Source organism: Arvicola amphibius, chromosome 1 (genome assembly GCF_903992535.2).
Source record: "Arvicola amphibius chromosome 1, mArvAmp1.2, whole genome shotgun sequence".
NCBI lineage: Eukaryota > Metazoa > Chordata > Mammalia > Rodentia > Cricetidae > Arvicola > Arvicola amphibius.
In genome coordinates, this window is record NC_052047.1 from 88,386,540 (window position 1) to 88,404,481 (window position 17,942).

The following is a 17,942-nucleotide window of genomic DNA, read 5'->3' on the forward strand; positions in this document are numbered from 1 at the left end:
GAGTGGTCAATATTTTTATTTGCTTGTCAGAATTATACTTAAATGATTTTTGATTATATGTACATGTTTGAGAGTATAAAATATATTTTTCTCCTTGTAAAAGCAAATAATGAATAAACCATTTTTCCCTTTTAAAATTGTAGATTACTGTTTAGCTGGCAACTGAAAAATATACTTAATGAATACCGTCAGATAGTCCAACAAGTAAGTATGTTAATAGTTTTATGATTGAAAATGAGGATAGAAATTACTAAATTTGCGCTCTAAAGCCCCTGGTTTGTAAACAAGTTGATTTATTAATTGCTGTGTTTTGTATTTTCAAGTGTTTTAAAGATTGTGTATTATGTAAAATGTTTGCTGAAATCCTCAGCAAATGTCAAGGCAACATTGGGGGTTTGAAATTGATTTCCAGTCTTGAGACTTTATGCTTTCAAATGTGGTCACCCCATCCATATGTATTTTTTGGTTGGTTTCTCTACTAAACTTGCAGAGTGTTGATAGGAAAAAAACCTGGGGCTAGGCTGTGTATAACAATAATGGATTTGTAGTTCTGGTTTATGAAGAGGTAATGTGAAAAGGAAGTCACTTTATGATAGATCCCTGTGACCTATCATAAAGAGAGGAGCCGAGGGTGACTGAGGAGAGAGCTTGACAGCATTAATTTAGCTATTCTTAGTACTTGGTGTACCCTATCTAAAAAGTCATTGGAAGAGTATAGAAACATTGGAAACGAAATTATTACTGAAATAAGTCAAATGGTGGAATGTCTTTTCCAGAAAAATAAATGTTAGTAGAATTGTACTTGTTTTAATGATCTTTTCTCTTGAGGTTCTGTATTATATTCTGTGTGTAGAAGGAGCTGCGGGCTGCTTCCCGCCGCCTGGCTCCCGGCCGCCTGGCTAGCTTATGCCCCGAAATAACAACACACAAATTGTATTCATTTAAATACTGTTTGGCCCATTAGTTCTAGTCTCTTATTGGCTAACTCTCACATCTTGATTAACCCATTTCTATTAATGTGTGTAGCACCACGAGGTGGTGGCTTACCGGGAAAGATTCTAGCCTACATACGTCTCAGGTCGAAGAATCATGGCGACTGCCTCATTGCCTTCTTCCTAGCATTCTGTTCTGTTTACTCCACCTACCTATGTTCTGACCTATCAGGCCAAGCAGTTTTCTTTATTAATTAACCAATGAAACAACAGATAGACAGATGACCCACCTACATCACTGTATGAAAGATAAGTTATGGTGATAACAGGCAAGGACACTCACCCTCTATGAAGCACTATTGGGTCATAGAGGAGTGTGTGAGATGAACCTGCTTGAGTAGAAGAATGCAAACTCTTTTGCTAGTTGTGTGAGCTCAGCAATGCTTTAATGGAATGTTGAGATTCTCTCTACTCTCTTTACCCTGCTCCCTCATTCTTGTTACTAATTTTTATTGTACATGGAAGATTAACAATGAGTCCATCCAGCCATTTAAATAGCCTGAGAAATGCACTCATGGGGACTAAGCAAACAGTGGAACAAATACCTCATTTCTCTATGCTTATTCTGAAAGAAGAGTTCTAAAGTTGCCATTACTTATATCCCCCTGCCTTCCAGCTGGTCAGGGAAAACTCAGCATTCAATTTTTACTCCCAGGATTCAATTAAATGTTACTAATTTTCACTTATACTGTTTTCAGTAAATGTGACCCAAGCAGTCAACAAACTTATTATAAAGGTTGTACAGGTTTCATAAACAACCAAGCCCTGTCAATTATGGTATTCTGTTCTGACAGCAACACCTAAAGAGCCTTAAGTGAAGGACACAGGGGTAGGGCTGCATTCTAGTAGAACTCATAAAACAAGGTATTGAGCTGTGTTTAGCTGCTGGCTTATGGCTCAAAGGGCTTTGTTACAAGTTGTTCAATGTAAAAGCACCAGTGCTGTCAGATTTATTCTACAGGCATGCGCTCCACCATAGCCATGTTATATGGGTGCTTTGCCATCATGTGCTATTCAAATACCTTAGGCTTTTAATTTTTCTTCTGAAAACATGGAACAAGTTTACATTTAGCTTTGTTTAGAATTTGGCTGCTTGTTGGTTCCCGGCTGCCTGGCTAGCTTAGACCCAAAATAATCATAGAGGTACTGTATTAAATCACTGCTTGGCCCATTAGCTCTAGCTTCTTATTGGGTAACTCTTACGTATTAATTTAACCCATTTCTATTAATCTGTGCATCTCCATGTGACAGTGGCTTACCGGCTAAAGTTCCTAGTGTCTGTCTCTGGTAGCTTTATGGCTTCTCTCTGACTCTGCCCTTCTTTTTCCCAGCATTCATCCTAGCTTTCCCTGCCTACCTAAGTTCTGCCTTGCTATACGTCCAGAGCAGTTTCTTTATTCATTAATGGTAATCACAGCATACATATTTTCATAATAAAATATTTTGCATAAATTATACACCAGATCTCTGAAATATCCAGTCTATTTTATAAGGGAAAGCCGTTTTTGCCATTTTATTTTAATAGTTTTTTTATTGAATGTTTTCTTTTTTTAATGTTAGGATGACCTTGCTGTGAAAGGTTGAAAACGACTGTCCATGGTCTTAAAGATCAAGAAGCAAAGTGTATACTATTATTAATATTCTAGTTAATACATTCACTAGGTGTCTTAGTTAAGATTTCTTTTGCTATGAAGAGGCACCATGACCTTGTCAACTCTTAGAAATGAAAACATTTAAATGGGGTTACTTTCTTATAGTTCAGAGGTTCAGTCCATTATTATCATGGCATGACATGGTGTTGTGCAGGCAGACATGGTGCTGGAAAGTTAGCTGAGAGTCCTACATCTTTCAGGCAACAGGAAGTGGTCTATGACACTGGGAGGTAGCTTGAACATAAATGAGATTTCAAAGTTTACCTCCATATACTTCTTCCAACATGACCACACCTACTCCAACAAGGTCACACCTCTTAATAGTGCCATTCCTTTTGGGGGCCATTTTCTTTCAAACTTTTACACTAGACTTTAGAAGTTAGAATTTTATATTTTATGTTCCTCTTTCTGTTCACATCTCTTTACTCTGCCCTTCTACTCCTTTTAAAATAATGCCTTCCTAAGTTTTTAGTGATGAGTCCTGAAAAAATGAAGGCATGTGTGCAATTTTATGTGAATTGATCCGCTATTCATTACATTTCATCCAAGAAGACTAATTAGTTTTAATCAACTTGACTGACACAAGCTTGAGCTTTTGGGAAGAGGAACCTCAGACGAGAACTTACTTTCATCAGATGGCCTGTCAGCAGGTTGGTAGGGAATTTCCTTGATTAGCAACTGCTATGGAAGGTGCAGCCCGCTGAGATGATACCACCCCTGGCAGATAGTCCTGGATGGGATGAGAAAGCAAGCTGAGCAAGCCCCGGGGGCAAGGCCATAAGCAGTGTTCTGCTTTGGTGTTGACTTTTGGTCCTTACCTGGAGTCCCTGGCCATCAAGACGGACTACAGCTCTAAGTGGAAATAAACCCTTTCCTTTTCAAGTTGTTTTAGGTAATTGTGTTTATCACAATAAAAAGCAAACTAAGATAAAAGTTTTATTTACACTTTCAAAATGAAATTGGCAGAAATAGAAGTGATGACCAATATCTCACTAATTAATACTGTTAATATTTAGATGAAGTTAATCTACTGTCCACATTCATTTCAGCTTCAGTGAGTGGAGCATTCATTGCATGAGTTATTAATTGAAAATCTTTTGATTTAGAGATTGAAGCAGTCTCCTGATCTAGTGAGCTTTATGATGGAGTTGAAGATGCTTTTGGTAAGAATTTTATTCTCACACTCTTTTTGTATTACTAAGTATTGATTGTTTCTAAAACTTTGTAATGGCATGTATCTATCTATATATTGATGTCTGCATGTGTGCACATATGTAAGGGCATATGAACATGTGTTTTCATTTATATGGACATACTCATCTGTCAGTTTCTTCAGTTGTGTTCTTCCTTGTCTTTGAGATGGTATCTCTTACTGATCTGAAACTTGTTGATTTGGTTAACTACCCTGAAGATTGGGCCCTAGAGATCTTCTAGGACTTCGCTCCCCATACCTGGGATTATGAGTATATGCTATCATGTCAGACTTTTTCATATGGGTGATGGGGATTGAAGTCAGAGTCTTTTGTTTACATGGTCATACTTAATGACATAGCATAAAATATAATTAATTTTATACAGATACAGATTCCTGAGGGATGTTTTCAACATGAATAAAATAGAGGCAATTGTAGTGACTAACCTGAGTTGATGATGTGCCATTTACATTCTGTCAATCATATTTCTTCCCCAACATTTTTGGAAGATATTATAGTAATTTATCAGGAAATCATTGAGACTGTACCAATTCCTTTACAAATATATCACTGTATGTATCTTTAGCTAAGTCCTTTTTCTTGTTTTAAAATATTTAATTTGGGCTAGCAAGGTATAGGCACTTGGCGTGCAATCCTGGAAACCTTGAGTTGAAGTTCCAGAACTCACATAAAGGTGTAAAGAGAGGACCAACCCCATGATTGTACATGTGTGTTCACACATGTGATGTGAGCACATGTGCTCTCCAACACACATCATGAACACACATGTACACCATGATCAGAATAAGGACAATTGTAGCGATTTTGAATGTATAATAATAGTCCTTCCGTACAGGTGCTTTGCTTTTATCAGGTTGAGGGTCCCACACGTGAATCGATGCTGATGTGAGGTTTAATTTATCCCATCTGTCTTTCTGCCTTTGCTCCTCTTCATCCATGTCCTTGTTGGACAAAACAAATCATGTGCCCTATAAAATTTCTCACATTGCATACTGAGTTTATTAGATATCCATGGCATCTTTCAGCCCACTTTCCTAAGGGTTGAATCTTCATTATCTCCAAACCAAAACGTTTCACACTCCAATCTTTCTGAACACTGCATCGTAACACAAATGGCAGATATTACAGACTGTGACTTTGTGTCAGGCAGAGAATTGCTAATGATATAGTTTAAAATTTCATTCAGGCATTGCGTTTCAGAAATAAGTAGGAATACTATGCTTCGGTTTTGGTCCCATCACAATATCTTACTATGTATTTGAAACTAATCTGTAGCATGACTGCTAATAGGTCTTAATAATAAAAATGCAGAGTCAGATATAGGGGAAAATGCTGAGAAATCAGAGACGAAGGAGCAAAACCACAGCCTCCTTACCTTCTCAACTTTCCATCTGAAAAGAGACCAAGTTCCTGTCTCCTTCTGCCTTATCACTTACCCTGTCTGCCCAGCTGCATTACTTCCTGTCTGTCTGTACAGACAACCAGACACCTATGATTATCTAGTGGCTAGTTGTGCTCTCTTTTCTTCAGGCAAGCTTTATTTGTACAAAAAGTATCACATTTCCCCTTTTTTGTCTAAATATTTAAAAAGGAAGGTTATAACTAATATAAGAAACACCATATACAGTAAGTATAATAACAATATACAGTATATAGGCAATAAATACATCAACAATGTCTAATCCATTAACAAATGCAAATATAGAAAAATACTCCATATCTATTCTATCTTGGTGAGTACAAAAGGTTGTACCCAATTCATTTTCTATTTTAACTTGTATTACTAAAACTTCTTATGTCTCTCAACCTTATACAATTTACATTTTTTTAGTAAGTTTCTTTTTTGAATCTGGTAACAAGGAAAATTATAACTATATTATCTTCAACTCCATCAGAGACCAGAGAAAGATAATATTAACTGAGTAAGCAGGAAGTGTAAGCAAGCAACTTCCAAAAAAAAATTGATAATAACAGTAACAGCTGCCTGGACAGTCACTCAAGGTTCCTCTGCCACGTTGGGGCATCTGTCTTCGACCTACATACCTTGAATACCTGACAAACTTTTCTGTGAAGCGGGATATTCTGAAGTGCTATCCTAATTTGTCTTGGCAAAGTTCAGCAGTCCTTTCTTTTGTGTCCAGTTTGTACAGCATACTGCCAGCAGTCAAGGTAAGAGCACTTACTTACCCTGTGACTAAACTTTGTAACAAAGAAAGTAATTCCATGTGGAGTTTCATTGATGCCCAACATCTCTGAAGTAGATTGGTTCTGCCAGGAGAAGACATGTCTTATTGTCATTTAAAAAAAAAAAAAGAAAAGGAAAGAAACTCTGTTATTAAAACATCTTAAATAGCATATTCTATAGATCTCTGAAGTGTGTGAAGATGACCTGTCTATCTAAAATATATCTGTTTGACCTTGACGACATACTTAATATGACTGCAAGTTTGATTGTAATAGGTGGCTAATTGCTAACCTGCATTTCTTTATTATCTTAAATAGTTGGTAATAATAATGTTTAAGGACCAAAAATTTTCATTACATTGTTAAATGAGTTGCATAGGTACCATACCTTGAACAAGATTAGAAATGTATGTACAGTGTGTTCTAACAAAAATAATCTCAACTTTGTATCAGTATGCAAAAAATCTAAGCCAATATAAAACATTTAATACTAGTAGTTGCTATTTTGGTTTAAAAGTACATTCAATAACCCACCTTTTAATCCTACTTCTATATCTCCCTGTATTTCTGTTCAGAGTAGATTCAATACTCTACCCTATATCCAATCATATCTATATCCCCTGCTTTCAGAACAAGAACTCTGAATCTAATCTTTGTTCAACTTTCTTCCTTACTGTAACCAATAACAACTTGTATCCAATCCCCTAAACAATGACAGATATCCATAAACCAAAAAAGACCAAAAACCCCCCACCCTACTTCTTGGGAACATGGGTATAGTGTTCTTAAATTAACTTCCATCTGGGGGTGATGACGTCTTTAGGGGATCCTGAAAAGAAACATTTGGGTTGTCAAGTATTGGGAGAGGTAATTGTATCATTTGTTGTCCAGTTTCTGTGTAATGGGAAAGTGCAGGGCTTCTCTCAATTCCTGGCTAGGGTAATCTGGAAGACTGGATCCTCTCAGCTAGGCACCTCAAAGATGTCCTGAGCAGTTTGTAGTCAAAGGCTGATCTTATGTGGTGTTTTCAGCTGAGTGTTGTTATCATAGTCCTGGAGCAATCATCATTGTGGGGGCTCCAACCTCCTTTGGAGACTTCAAATGTCATTGTTAGGCATGGCTTTGGTTCACTGAAGAAAATTTAAAACACTTTTAAATATATATATATATATATATGGGAGCTGAAGTTTCAGAATAGCCAAAACACTTTTTAAATGATAACTTTAAAAAAATATTTTATTTCCGCCTCCTCCCCACCTCCCATTTCCCTCCCCCTCCCTTAACTCCACTCCCCTTCCCTTTCCAGTCCAAGGAGCACTCAGGGTTCCCCGCCCTGCGGGATCCAAGGTCTAACCCACTCCATCCAGGTCCAGGAAGGTGAGCATCTAAACAGACTAGGCTCCCCCAAAGCCAGTACATGCGGTAGGATCAAAACCCAGTGCCATTGTTCTTGGCTTCTCAGTCAGCCCTCATTGTCTGCCACGTTCAGAGAATCCAGTTTGATCCCATGCTTTTTCAGTCCCAGTCGAGCTGGCCTTGGTGGGCTCCCATTAGACTAACCCCACAGTCTCAGTGGGTTGGCGCACTCCTTGGGGTCCTGACTTCCTTGCTCATGTTCTCCCTCCTTCAGCTCCTCATTTGGGCCTTGGGAGCTCAGTCCTGCACTCCAATGTGGGTCTCTGTCTCTATCTCCACCTATCGCCAGATGAAGCTTCTATGGTGATATGCAAGATATTCATTAGTATGGGCTATAGGAAAGGGCCATTTCAGGCTCCCTCTCCACAGCTGCCCAAGGAACTAGCTGGGGACATCTCCATGGATACCTGGGAACCCCTCTAGAGTCAAGTCTCTTGCTAACCCTAAAATGGCTCCCTTAATTAAGATCTCTTCTTCCCTGCACCCCTATCCACCCTCCTCCATCCCAACCATCCCATTCCCCTAGGGTCTCCCCATCCTCTCCTCCTCACTTTTCTCTCCACATCACCCCATCACCCCTAACCACCATCCCTCCCCCACCTCCCAAATCCCAATTTTTACCTGGCAATCTAGTCTACTTCCAATATCCAGGAGGATAACTATGTTTTCCTTTGGGTTCACCTTCTTATTTAGCTTCTCTATGATCAGGAATTATAGGCTCACTGACCTTTATTTATGTCTCGAATCCACTGATGAGTGAGTACATACCAAATTTATCCTTTTGGGTCTGGGTTACCTCACTCAGAGTAGTGTTTCCTATTTCCATCCATTTGCATGCAGAGTTCAAGATGTCATTGTTTTTTACCGCTTAGTAGTACTCTAATATGTATATATTTTTAATAATAATAATAAAAAATCAACAAAAGCATACAAATACTATAATCACAAGAAAAAAATGAAAAAAAAAAATAAAAGAAGAAATGCACCCTTTGGTTGTCCAGTTCCATCAAAGATACAAAATGCTCACCTAAAAGTTCAGACCTTTATTTAGTGGGACATAAGCAGATCAATTTGATAAATGGTTTAAAAATAAAGCGTGACACTAAATCATCAAGTATATTTATTAACTAATGCTAATAATGGTTATTTTCTTTTCAAAAAATATTTTATTGATATTATTGAGCTATATATTTTTCTTTGCTTTTCTCCCTGACTCCCCCCCTTCTACCTTCTCCCATGATCCCTATGTTCCCAATTTATTCGGGGGATCTTGTCTTTTTCTACTTCTCATGTATATTAGATCCATGTATGTCTCTCTTGGGTCCTCTTTTTTTTTCTAGGTTCTCTGGCATTGTGAATTGTAGGCTGATTTTTCTTTGTTTTATGTATAAAAGTCATTTATGAGTAGTACATATTTTATTTGTCTTTCTGGGTCAAAATTAATTTTAAATGTCATATGCAGCAGATCTCAAAGAGTTTCCAGAGTACAAGAACTTAATTCCTAGTTATCTGATAGACACTCAAACCTGAAATCATGTATGGAAAGGTAGATGAAGCCTTTTTCTAGAGTTAGTTAGTACTCTATATGACCATTTAATATCATGATAAAAACTTTAATATATATCTTATAAATTTTTAGATAATATAACTCAAGAAAAGCTCAAAGACTCAAATGAGAACCAAAGGATTATGAGATTAGTGCCAATAAAATAGTCCTTTAATTTTTGTTTTTCTTCTGTCCCATATCAGGTGGCTTTCCTGACATGAGACAGAGATTTTGAATTTACTTTAACATACTTTGGTTTAGAGAAGGAGGGAGCCACATTCCAATTCCAATAGCCAGCTTTAATTTTTAATTATCTGGGACTACAAAAAGACTATTTGCATTATATTTCTGTAAAGTAAAAAAAAAAACAACAACAGACATTTGGGAAGATTTATGACATTGTATCCTGTTGGAGATGTGATACACTAGTAGTACAAATTAGTTTTCTTGGGACTTTTTTTTCTGGATGATTTGTCATTGTTCCTCAGATGTTTTTTTGTCCAGTGATCTTCAAATTCCTTAGCTGGAGGCTTTCATTATCTTGAAAAGACAAAAATAAAACCCTTCACCAACCTAATTTTTTGGGAGGTTCCCTTATGGCAAGTTAAAAAAAAAAATTATTTTTCCTTTTAGAATTAACTCAGAGATCTTTTCCACATGAGTTTTTGTTTTTTATTTATTTTTTATTTATTTCCACGTGAGTTTTTAATTTTTAATTTTGTTTATATAGTAAAAATATCCATTCTAAGATAATTTCTTCCTTTTGCATTAAAATTCTTGTAGGGGGATGTTTTGAGTGTAATATGACCATAATACAGTTAAGATTCAAATCCACATGATCTATATGTGTCTTCTGTAATTTCTTTTCAATAAAAGCCAGTTTTCTCTAATTTTTAGCTGATAACTCCCTGGTACTATATAAGCCCTTATCACCATCTAAGGTTTTGTTTAAATTATTCATGTCATCAGGACCTATCCCAATAGTGTACCATATATGGGAAATACTTCCCAGCAATCTTCGGAAGTCATTAAGAGTCTGCAATCTATCTCGCCTAATTTGTACCTTTTGGAGTCAAATTTTTGTAAAGCTATTTTATTATGTAAATAATTAGCAGAATCTCCTCTTTGTATTTTTTTCAGGTGTAATTTGTAACCCCCAACAAGGCAAAAGTTTCTTTATTTAAAAATTTTTTAAAGTCTCAATATTTCAATCAGATATCAAAATTCTGTCCATGTAATGGTAAACTATAGATTCAGGAAATTGCTTACATACCATTTGCAATGGCTGACTTACAAAATATTAGCCCAGTGTGGACTATTCAACATTCCATGTGGGAGAATCTTCCATTGATATCTCTTAGCAGGCTGAGAATTATTATAAGTAGGCTCTATGAAGGCAATTTTTTCTCTGTCCTTTTCTTGTAAAGGTATAGTAAAGAAGCAGTCTTTAAAATCAATAACTGTAAGAGGTCATCCAGGTAATTAGGTAGGCAAAGAAATTCCAGACTGTAAAGAGCCCATTGGCTGAATCACCTTATTAACAGCTATTAGATCTGTTTCTATTCTCCATTGCCCACATTTCTTTTTAATAACAAGCAGAAGAGAATTGCAAGGGCTAGTTGATTCTTTAATATTCTGAGCATTTAACTGCTCCTGTACCAATTGTTCTGTACCTGCAGTTTATGTTAAAGGCCATTGCACAACTCATGCAGGTTTTTCATTTTAAAGGTAAGGCTGTTGGTGCCTTTGAATTATCAGGTGTTGTATCTTGTTCTTGTGCAGCTTGAATGGTCAGTGACTGTTCTTTTTAATACCCTTAATATTTTTCCCAGGAACATATGTTAATATCTGGCTTGTTTCTCAGATTGAGAGAATGTTTATCTGAGTATTCCTTTGCTATAACAAATCATGTCCCTACAAATTTATTGCTATGTTAGCCACACATAGCTTTAATTTTCTTCTTTGTCCTTCTGACCCTATACATTCAACCCATCTTGTGCTCTGTTTTACCTGAGATAAAGTTCCAGTCCCCCAAAACTGAATATTTACCTCTTGAAGAAGTCAATTTGGATGCCAAGATTCTGGCTCAATTATTGTGACATCTGCACCAGTGTCTACAAGACCTTCAATGACAACATCATTTATTCTTATTTTTAATTTTTGTCTTTGTTCATTTATAGAAGTTTGCTAAAATATTTACTTTATGGGTATTCCTGATTTTTTTTCCCTCCTCTATAGAATTTCTGTCTTCCAGAGCAGTATGGTTTCTTATTATAGGCATTAGGTTCTTTAATTGCTTTGGGAAGGAGTTTCCTCCACAGTTACAGGAAATGACTGAATCAAACTGGCATGGGGGCCTGCAAGAATACCCTTTAGGCATTTCCCAATAGCAAAGGGTTACCCTCACTGTCCTTGTTGATCTTCATTTATTTGTCTAACACCTGTCCTGGCCACAGCTTTTACATAATCTAAAAGGGAGAGGTATTCTGTTTGAATTAAGCTTAGAAAAAGCTTTTTTTTTTTTTTTAAAAAGAATGCCATGGTTATAATCCCTTTTTAGGTGTCTGTGTTTACTACAATTGAAACAGCCTGACATTTCAATTTTTCTTCAAACCTCTGGAAATCTCCACTCCTATTCATGTATCATCATGGTCATGAGATTCAATATTAATTGTATCTCATATCCATTCCTCCAAGGGTGCTGATCTTGCATTAATGGCCTAATTACCCTTTTGAATTGTGCACTAGCATTTCCCAAAGCCAGAGATTTAATTATTAGTTGTCTAGTTTCTGAATCTGCTATTATTCTGTTTACTGCTGAAGTTAGTCTTTGTAAGAAATCCATGAAGGCTTTCTTTGGGCCCTGTGTAACTTTAGTCAATGACTCAATTTTCTTTCCCATTTCTCCAATTCAGCATCCAAAAGCTGCATAATCCAGGGGGTGGTCATGATTGCCATTGTATGTCAGCATAATCTCCCTCGCCAAGAAGCTGGTCTTGGGAGATTTCCATATCTCTAGCCCTTTTTCATTTTTTAGCAGTCTTAGCCTCTTTTTTTCTACCAGATCTTCCATTGTAATTGAGGACCAGGCTCCAAGATCACTTTAATCAAGTCTCTCCAGTCTCTAGGGATCATTCTATTGCAAGTTGACCATGAGTTTAACATCTACTTCACAAAAGTTGAATGCATGCCATATGAGACTATTGCTTCCTTGAATATCCTTAAAACTAACATTTCCACAGAATTCCATTTAACTCTTGCACAGCTTTGGGGATATCTATTATTTGGGACTTGTTCCTGTAAAGTGATTGGATAAATTAAAGTTTGTTGTTTGAAAGCCTTAGGTTGTTACTCTTTAACCTTATAATGAAATGCTGAAATTGGTTCTCCATTAAATTCCTCTGTCTGGATTTGTATGTCTCTATGACCTCTTTTATTAAGTTTATCTAAAACTTGTATCTTGGTAGTCATATTAACCAACTTCTTTATTGATTAAAAAAGATGATAAAACTGATAATGTTTTTAATTGACATTATGTAAGTCTGATCTAAATTAGTTATCTTCTCATTTAATTGTTTCATTTTCAAATTGTATAGTGTATTATCATGTAGAGACATAAATCCCTCCATAGTAATAGTGTTTACTTTTTTTTTTTAATTCTAGACTGTGTTTCTCAGTATAGCCCTGGCTGACCTGGGACTAACTGTTATAAACCAGGCTGGCCTTAAACTCACAGAGATCTGCCTGCCTTTGCCTCCCGAGTGCTGGGATTAAATGCATGCTCCACTACTGCCTGGCTTAGTGTTTCCCATTTTTTAATGTTGGGAAAAAATTCTCTCCTTTACCTAATTTTTCCCTTTAAGAATTCCCAATTGTCTTACCACATCTCCTGGCAGTGTCAGGGAACTGTGAAGCATAACATGTCTGAGCAGAGAACACAGGCAGTGAACAGCCTGGCTGTGGACAGCTGTGGCTCCTAGCATGTAGTCATGAGCTAGGAGTGGCAGCCTGAGGAGAAGGGATGTTCGGAAAGCCCACAACCCACAGTGGAGGAGGAGAGCCACTGTCTGAAAAATGCACTGGGGATTGTGAGGGAAAAGCACCACATGCGGCAGGGGCTGCTGGAGTCAGTCAGCCAGCCAGACTAGAGTGGGGAAGTTCTGTGGCATTTGGAGCCCAGGTGCTTTTGGAGTTTGGGTGGTAGCTGTAAACTGTTGTAGAGACGTTCAAACAGGAAAATCCCAAACTTGCTCAGAGGCTTAGGGAAAAATAGAAAAGAAAACCAAGCTGGACGAGGCGGTGACTCTGGTGGGAGCCCCGCATGCAGCTCTGACCTGTGCAAAATCACAGACCAGCAGCTTTTTGTGAATTCTTTCCTATAAGTTGGGCACCAATATGTAGCATTAGTTCTAATAGGTCTTAATAATAAAATCCCAGAGTCAGATACAGAGGAAAATGCTGAGAGATCAGAGAAACAAGGGAGCAAAACCACAGCCACCTTACCTCTCCACTTCCCAGCTGAAAAGATACTGAGCAGTTTCCTCCTGCCTTATCATGTCCTCTCTCCACCCTGCTGATCACCTCCTGTCTGCCTGCATAGACCTCCAGACCTCTTGTGATTAGCTAGTGGCTAGCTCTGCCCCCTCATGTTCAGGCAAGCTTTATTTGTACAAAGACGATATCACCACACTAATCCAAAATTTTAAAAAAAATAATATCCTAAACATTTTCTAATCAATTTAGGTAAAGGGTAATCAATACATTTTCTTTGTAATCTGCCAGTCAGATCTCAGCATGTTTATTTTGATATGAGTACTTGGTGCTTTGTGCTTCTTACTTTAATGCTCTAGGAGTTGTTTGATGTCTGCTATTCTTCATTTGTTAAAAGTTGATGAGTAGTAGGTCTAGATGCATCTGGCCCAGTTTCCTATCATATACCAGCTAGAATTTTTATCATCCACCACCAGTTGTCCTGTATCCACCATTTCCCTGGCATTTGTAAAGGGCGTTTTATTTTCTTTAAGTTATACTTTACATTTGGTTGTACAGGGCCTATGGCCTCACAGCTTGTGCAGTGGTTAGCAGTGTCCTAATGGTGAGTAAAGGAAAAAAAATAAATCTGTCATTTAGGTTTATTAACCAAAACTGTTTGAATAAAGAACCACCACCGTTATTCTGTTAAATAGCAAAACTAAAGCAGCAAAGTGATTGCTTCTTTTTTTAAAAAAAGATTAATTTTTAATGTAATGACTTAGTGCCCATCAACTACCATAGGGAAATAATATGTTGGTAAGAATCATTATTAACTCAGGAGTTTTATGTTTGATTAGCTTTAATCCATTACAATCATTTTCTTCCTGATGCTTCAATTGTCCTATTTTTTGATCAGTTCAAGCTGCCTCATGTTGGTTCCTGTGGTCTTTTAATATAAGCTAATCTTCCTTGCCCTGTGATGCCGGTTTCTCTAGTCATACCTGTCCATCCAATTCTAGAGCTGTAATCAGCCACTCTAATAACTCTGTAACACAAGTCCTTATTATCGTGGGAAATGGTATCAGATACCTTGGTCTAGAGAGTAAGGTGAGCATTGCTGCTTCTTCTAGTTCTTTTCAGTAGACATGGATGTGGGGAGAGTAATAAACATGAGTTCGTAACAATATTTCCAGTTGGCAAAAAATCCAGTTGGATTTTTCTTTGCATTTATGCTTCTTTCTTTTTATTCTGAAATGTTGATTTCTAATTACATTTACTTTATTATTTATTTGTTATTTATTTTGGTTTTTGTGTTGGCTTATTTCTGTTTCTGTGAGAAGACACCTGAGAACAGTTAAGTGAAAAGGGCTTTTTTCTTATTTATGTTCAGAGGTGTCAGTCCCTGGTCATTTGGCTCTACAGTCACTAGGTTTCTACATGGTGAGCCAGAAGATTAGGTTTGGGAGGAGAAAAGTGGCTTAGGTCATGATGTATTGGAGTCAAGAGAGAGTGACATGAGGAGACAAAGACAAGATGAACTCTTCAAGGTCCTGCTACTTTTGACTTACTTTCTCCATCCATGTTTTGCTTCCTGATGGCCCATGGAGCTCTGAACTCATCAGTGCATTGACCCATGCAAAATCTCAGTAGTGTTTTCCATGGGGACCACACCTTAAACCTGTGAACTTTTTTGAGGGATATTAAGCTGCAAATCATAAAAGCTATACTTAACTTGTTAAGCTTCTCTTATCTTCATTTATGTCAAAATCATAATGCTAATATTGCTGTTGACAATTGAAAGCATTTTGGTATTCCTTATTTTACAGTTTTTTCAAGACTTTTTACAGTATCAGGTAGTATGTATTGAAATAGTTGTAAGAGCTCTCTTCTGAGTTTATTTTTTATCCTTATCTAACTTTTGGAGGTTTATCATTGATAAAATGCTTAGAATCAGAATTGCTGAGGAAATTCATAAATTTTGATTTATGAATTTATAAACTTTAATAAAGGTTATCAAACTTCCCAAACTGTATCAAAGACCACAGTATAGGAACTTTAAAATAAGATGGCTGGAGAGATGGTTCAGTGGTTAAGAGTACTGACTGCTCTTCCAGAGGTCCTGCATTCAATCCCAGCAACCACGTGGTGGCTCACAACCCACTATAATGGTTTCTGATACCCTCTTCTGGCATATAGGCCTACATGCAGATGGGACATTCATACACATAAAATAAAAGAATGAGACAAAGAAACATTTGTTTCATATTGCCTTATTATTTGAAAAAAATTAGGAAATTTTCTCCTGTTTGTTACAATTTTAGTATCCAAATATAAGAACATGGAACCAGAACAAGACTGTATTCCATTAAACTCTTATTGGATTGTAAGTTATGGCTCTATTGGTTATTTAATTTTTAAGAAACATTTATTAGTTTCAGCTAAAGGAAGACTCTCTTCAATTCTTGACATGCACTACTTATTTTGTACATTTGTGCTGTATTTCTGAATACCAATGAGATCCTGAAGAAAGATCTTAAGAGATTGTAGACAAAGATACACACACACACACACACACACACACACACACACACACACACACACAAAATGGACAAAGTTGGCGTTTTTATCACTGTTTAAGATAAAATCCCTAAAATATGGGAATACATAATTTACTTCTGAGGCTGTGTCCTTGCTGACAGTGTACTAAGTCCACAGTGATGAGTTGAAAATGGTGCTCACATGAAGTCGTAGTTATGGAAGTTATTCGTGAAGGTTTATAAATTTATTGTGGCACTTTTTGGGAATATCTAGGCATGTGTATGTTTAATTATTGAGAATGGAGAATGTCTGAAAAGAATTTTCTGAGGTAGACTATTTTATTTCCATTTGTTTAAAAACCAAACCAGTGAGTCTTTTTTTGTGTAAGCTAGGAAATGTTAAAGTCAGGATTTAAGCCTTTGGAAGACCTGTTGAGAATGTTTGAACTCTGGTAGCTGTTTTCAGTTTCCCTAGGTTATTGCGTAGAGACTCTGGCTGCTGTACCTGGTGTTGTCCACCAACTTTAAACAACAGCAACAAAACAAACCATCACGTGTGTTTCCTATAAAAACAGTGAGCACTCTAGTTATGCAATGATACAATTATGACATTTTATTTCCTAACCAGTTAATCATTCTCTTTTTAATATTCCATAGCTGATTAAAATATATTTTTTCAACAGGAAGTTGCTTTAAAGAATCGACAAGAGTTGTGTATACGACCAGCTTCTCGCAGTTTCTGCACAGACCTTCTTAATGAGATAGGAGCTGTCGGCTGGGATAAGTATGTCTAGTTAAACATGTATCTCTGTTTAACATATGCCTTTGTTTAACGCATTGCAGCTTCGTCTATTTCTAGTCATCACAGCTTAGTTTTGTGCCTGTTTTTAGTTGGTGTTTAGCTGTACAGTATCAGATGCTGATGGCTGCAGTCAGTTACAGACAGGAGCATTGTGAAATATTAACCTGAAAACCTTCATGGGATTTGAAAAAATAGCATTTGATACACATAATAAGATTTATCTTAATGGGGAATTTTCATTATGTGTGCCTAATGCATTATGTGCACCTAACAGTATCCAAGTGTACTACATGTTCCGTGTTTAAAAATAATATTGGATGTCAGGTTGGTGCTCAGTGAGTAGAGTTTGTGTTCTACAAGAATGAAAACTGAATGTGCTGAGTGCATAGGTTAGACCTCGTGAAACAAGTTGGCTAGCTACACTACCTGATCAGTGACCTTTGACTCCAAAGGAGCACCACTCCCTTAATAAGTAAGCTAAAGAGCTATTGAAGAAGAAATAGGGCATCAACATCTGGCTTCCACATGCATGTACACAGATACATACATATTCACATATACATATATGTATGTGAAATGTAATACTAATAAATATGAGTAAAAATGGAAAATTCTGGTTTCTTAATATGATCGTGTACATAGCTATGTTTTACTGTTATTCAGTTTTGCTTTTCTAAATTTAAATACCAATATGTATTTTACATGCTTTAGTACTTTTAGCAGTAAATCTTTCTTTCTCTGAAGAAATAATGACTAAAGGAAGGCCAGTTGGTTTGGTGCACCTTTAATCCCAGCACTTGGAAGGCAGAAGAAGGTGGATCTCTGTGAGTTCCAGAACAGCCAGGGCTATGTCCAGAGACCCTGTTTCAAAACATGGGGGGCGGGTGGGGACAGAAAAGAGAAGCTTAAAAGAAATTCAGTAGATGGAAATGTAAATTGTTAAAACTTTATTCATACATCATCTGGAAAAAAAATGTCTGGTAATTTACCTGATTTTCAGTTGCTGAATTCAATTCTCAGTGTGGACATTTTACAAACATGTTTTGTTAGTAAGGATATTAGCTTTCAGCCCGGCTGAAGCGGCAGTGTGAATAGGCAGTTTAGATCTCAGTTTGTAACTGCCACC

At 36.8% G+C, this 17,942-nt stretch overlaps 1 protein-coding gene across 4 annotated transcripts in view; it reads left to right on the forward strand.

Moving 5' to 3' along the window:
• Nucleotides 1-17,942, forward strand: part of Fancl (FA complementation group L) — a 72,989-nt gene that overhangs the window by 16,034 nt on the left and 39,013 nt on the right. For 2 of the 4 annotated variants that reach the window (XM_038324113.1, XM_042054829.1), the window contains 3 exons: nucleotides 144-204; nucleotides 3,751-3,807; nucleotides 16,698-16,798. In XM_038324113.1, the coding sequence (XP_038180041.1) occupies nucleotides 144-204; nucleotides 3,751-3,807; nucleotides 16,698-16,798 (219 nt within the window). The remainder of the gene's footprint in view (nucleotides 1-143; nucleotides 205-3,750; nucleotides 3,808-16,697; nucleotides 16,799-17,942) is intronic. The other 2 variants (XM_038324122.1, XM_042054830.1) reach the window with 1 other exon arrangement.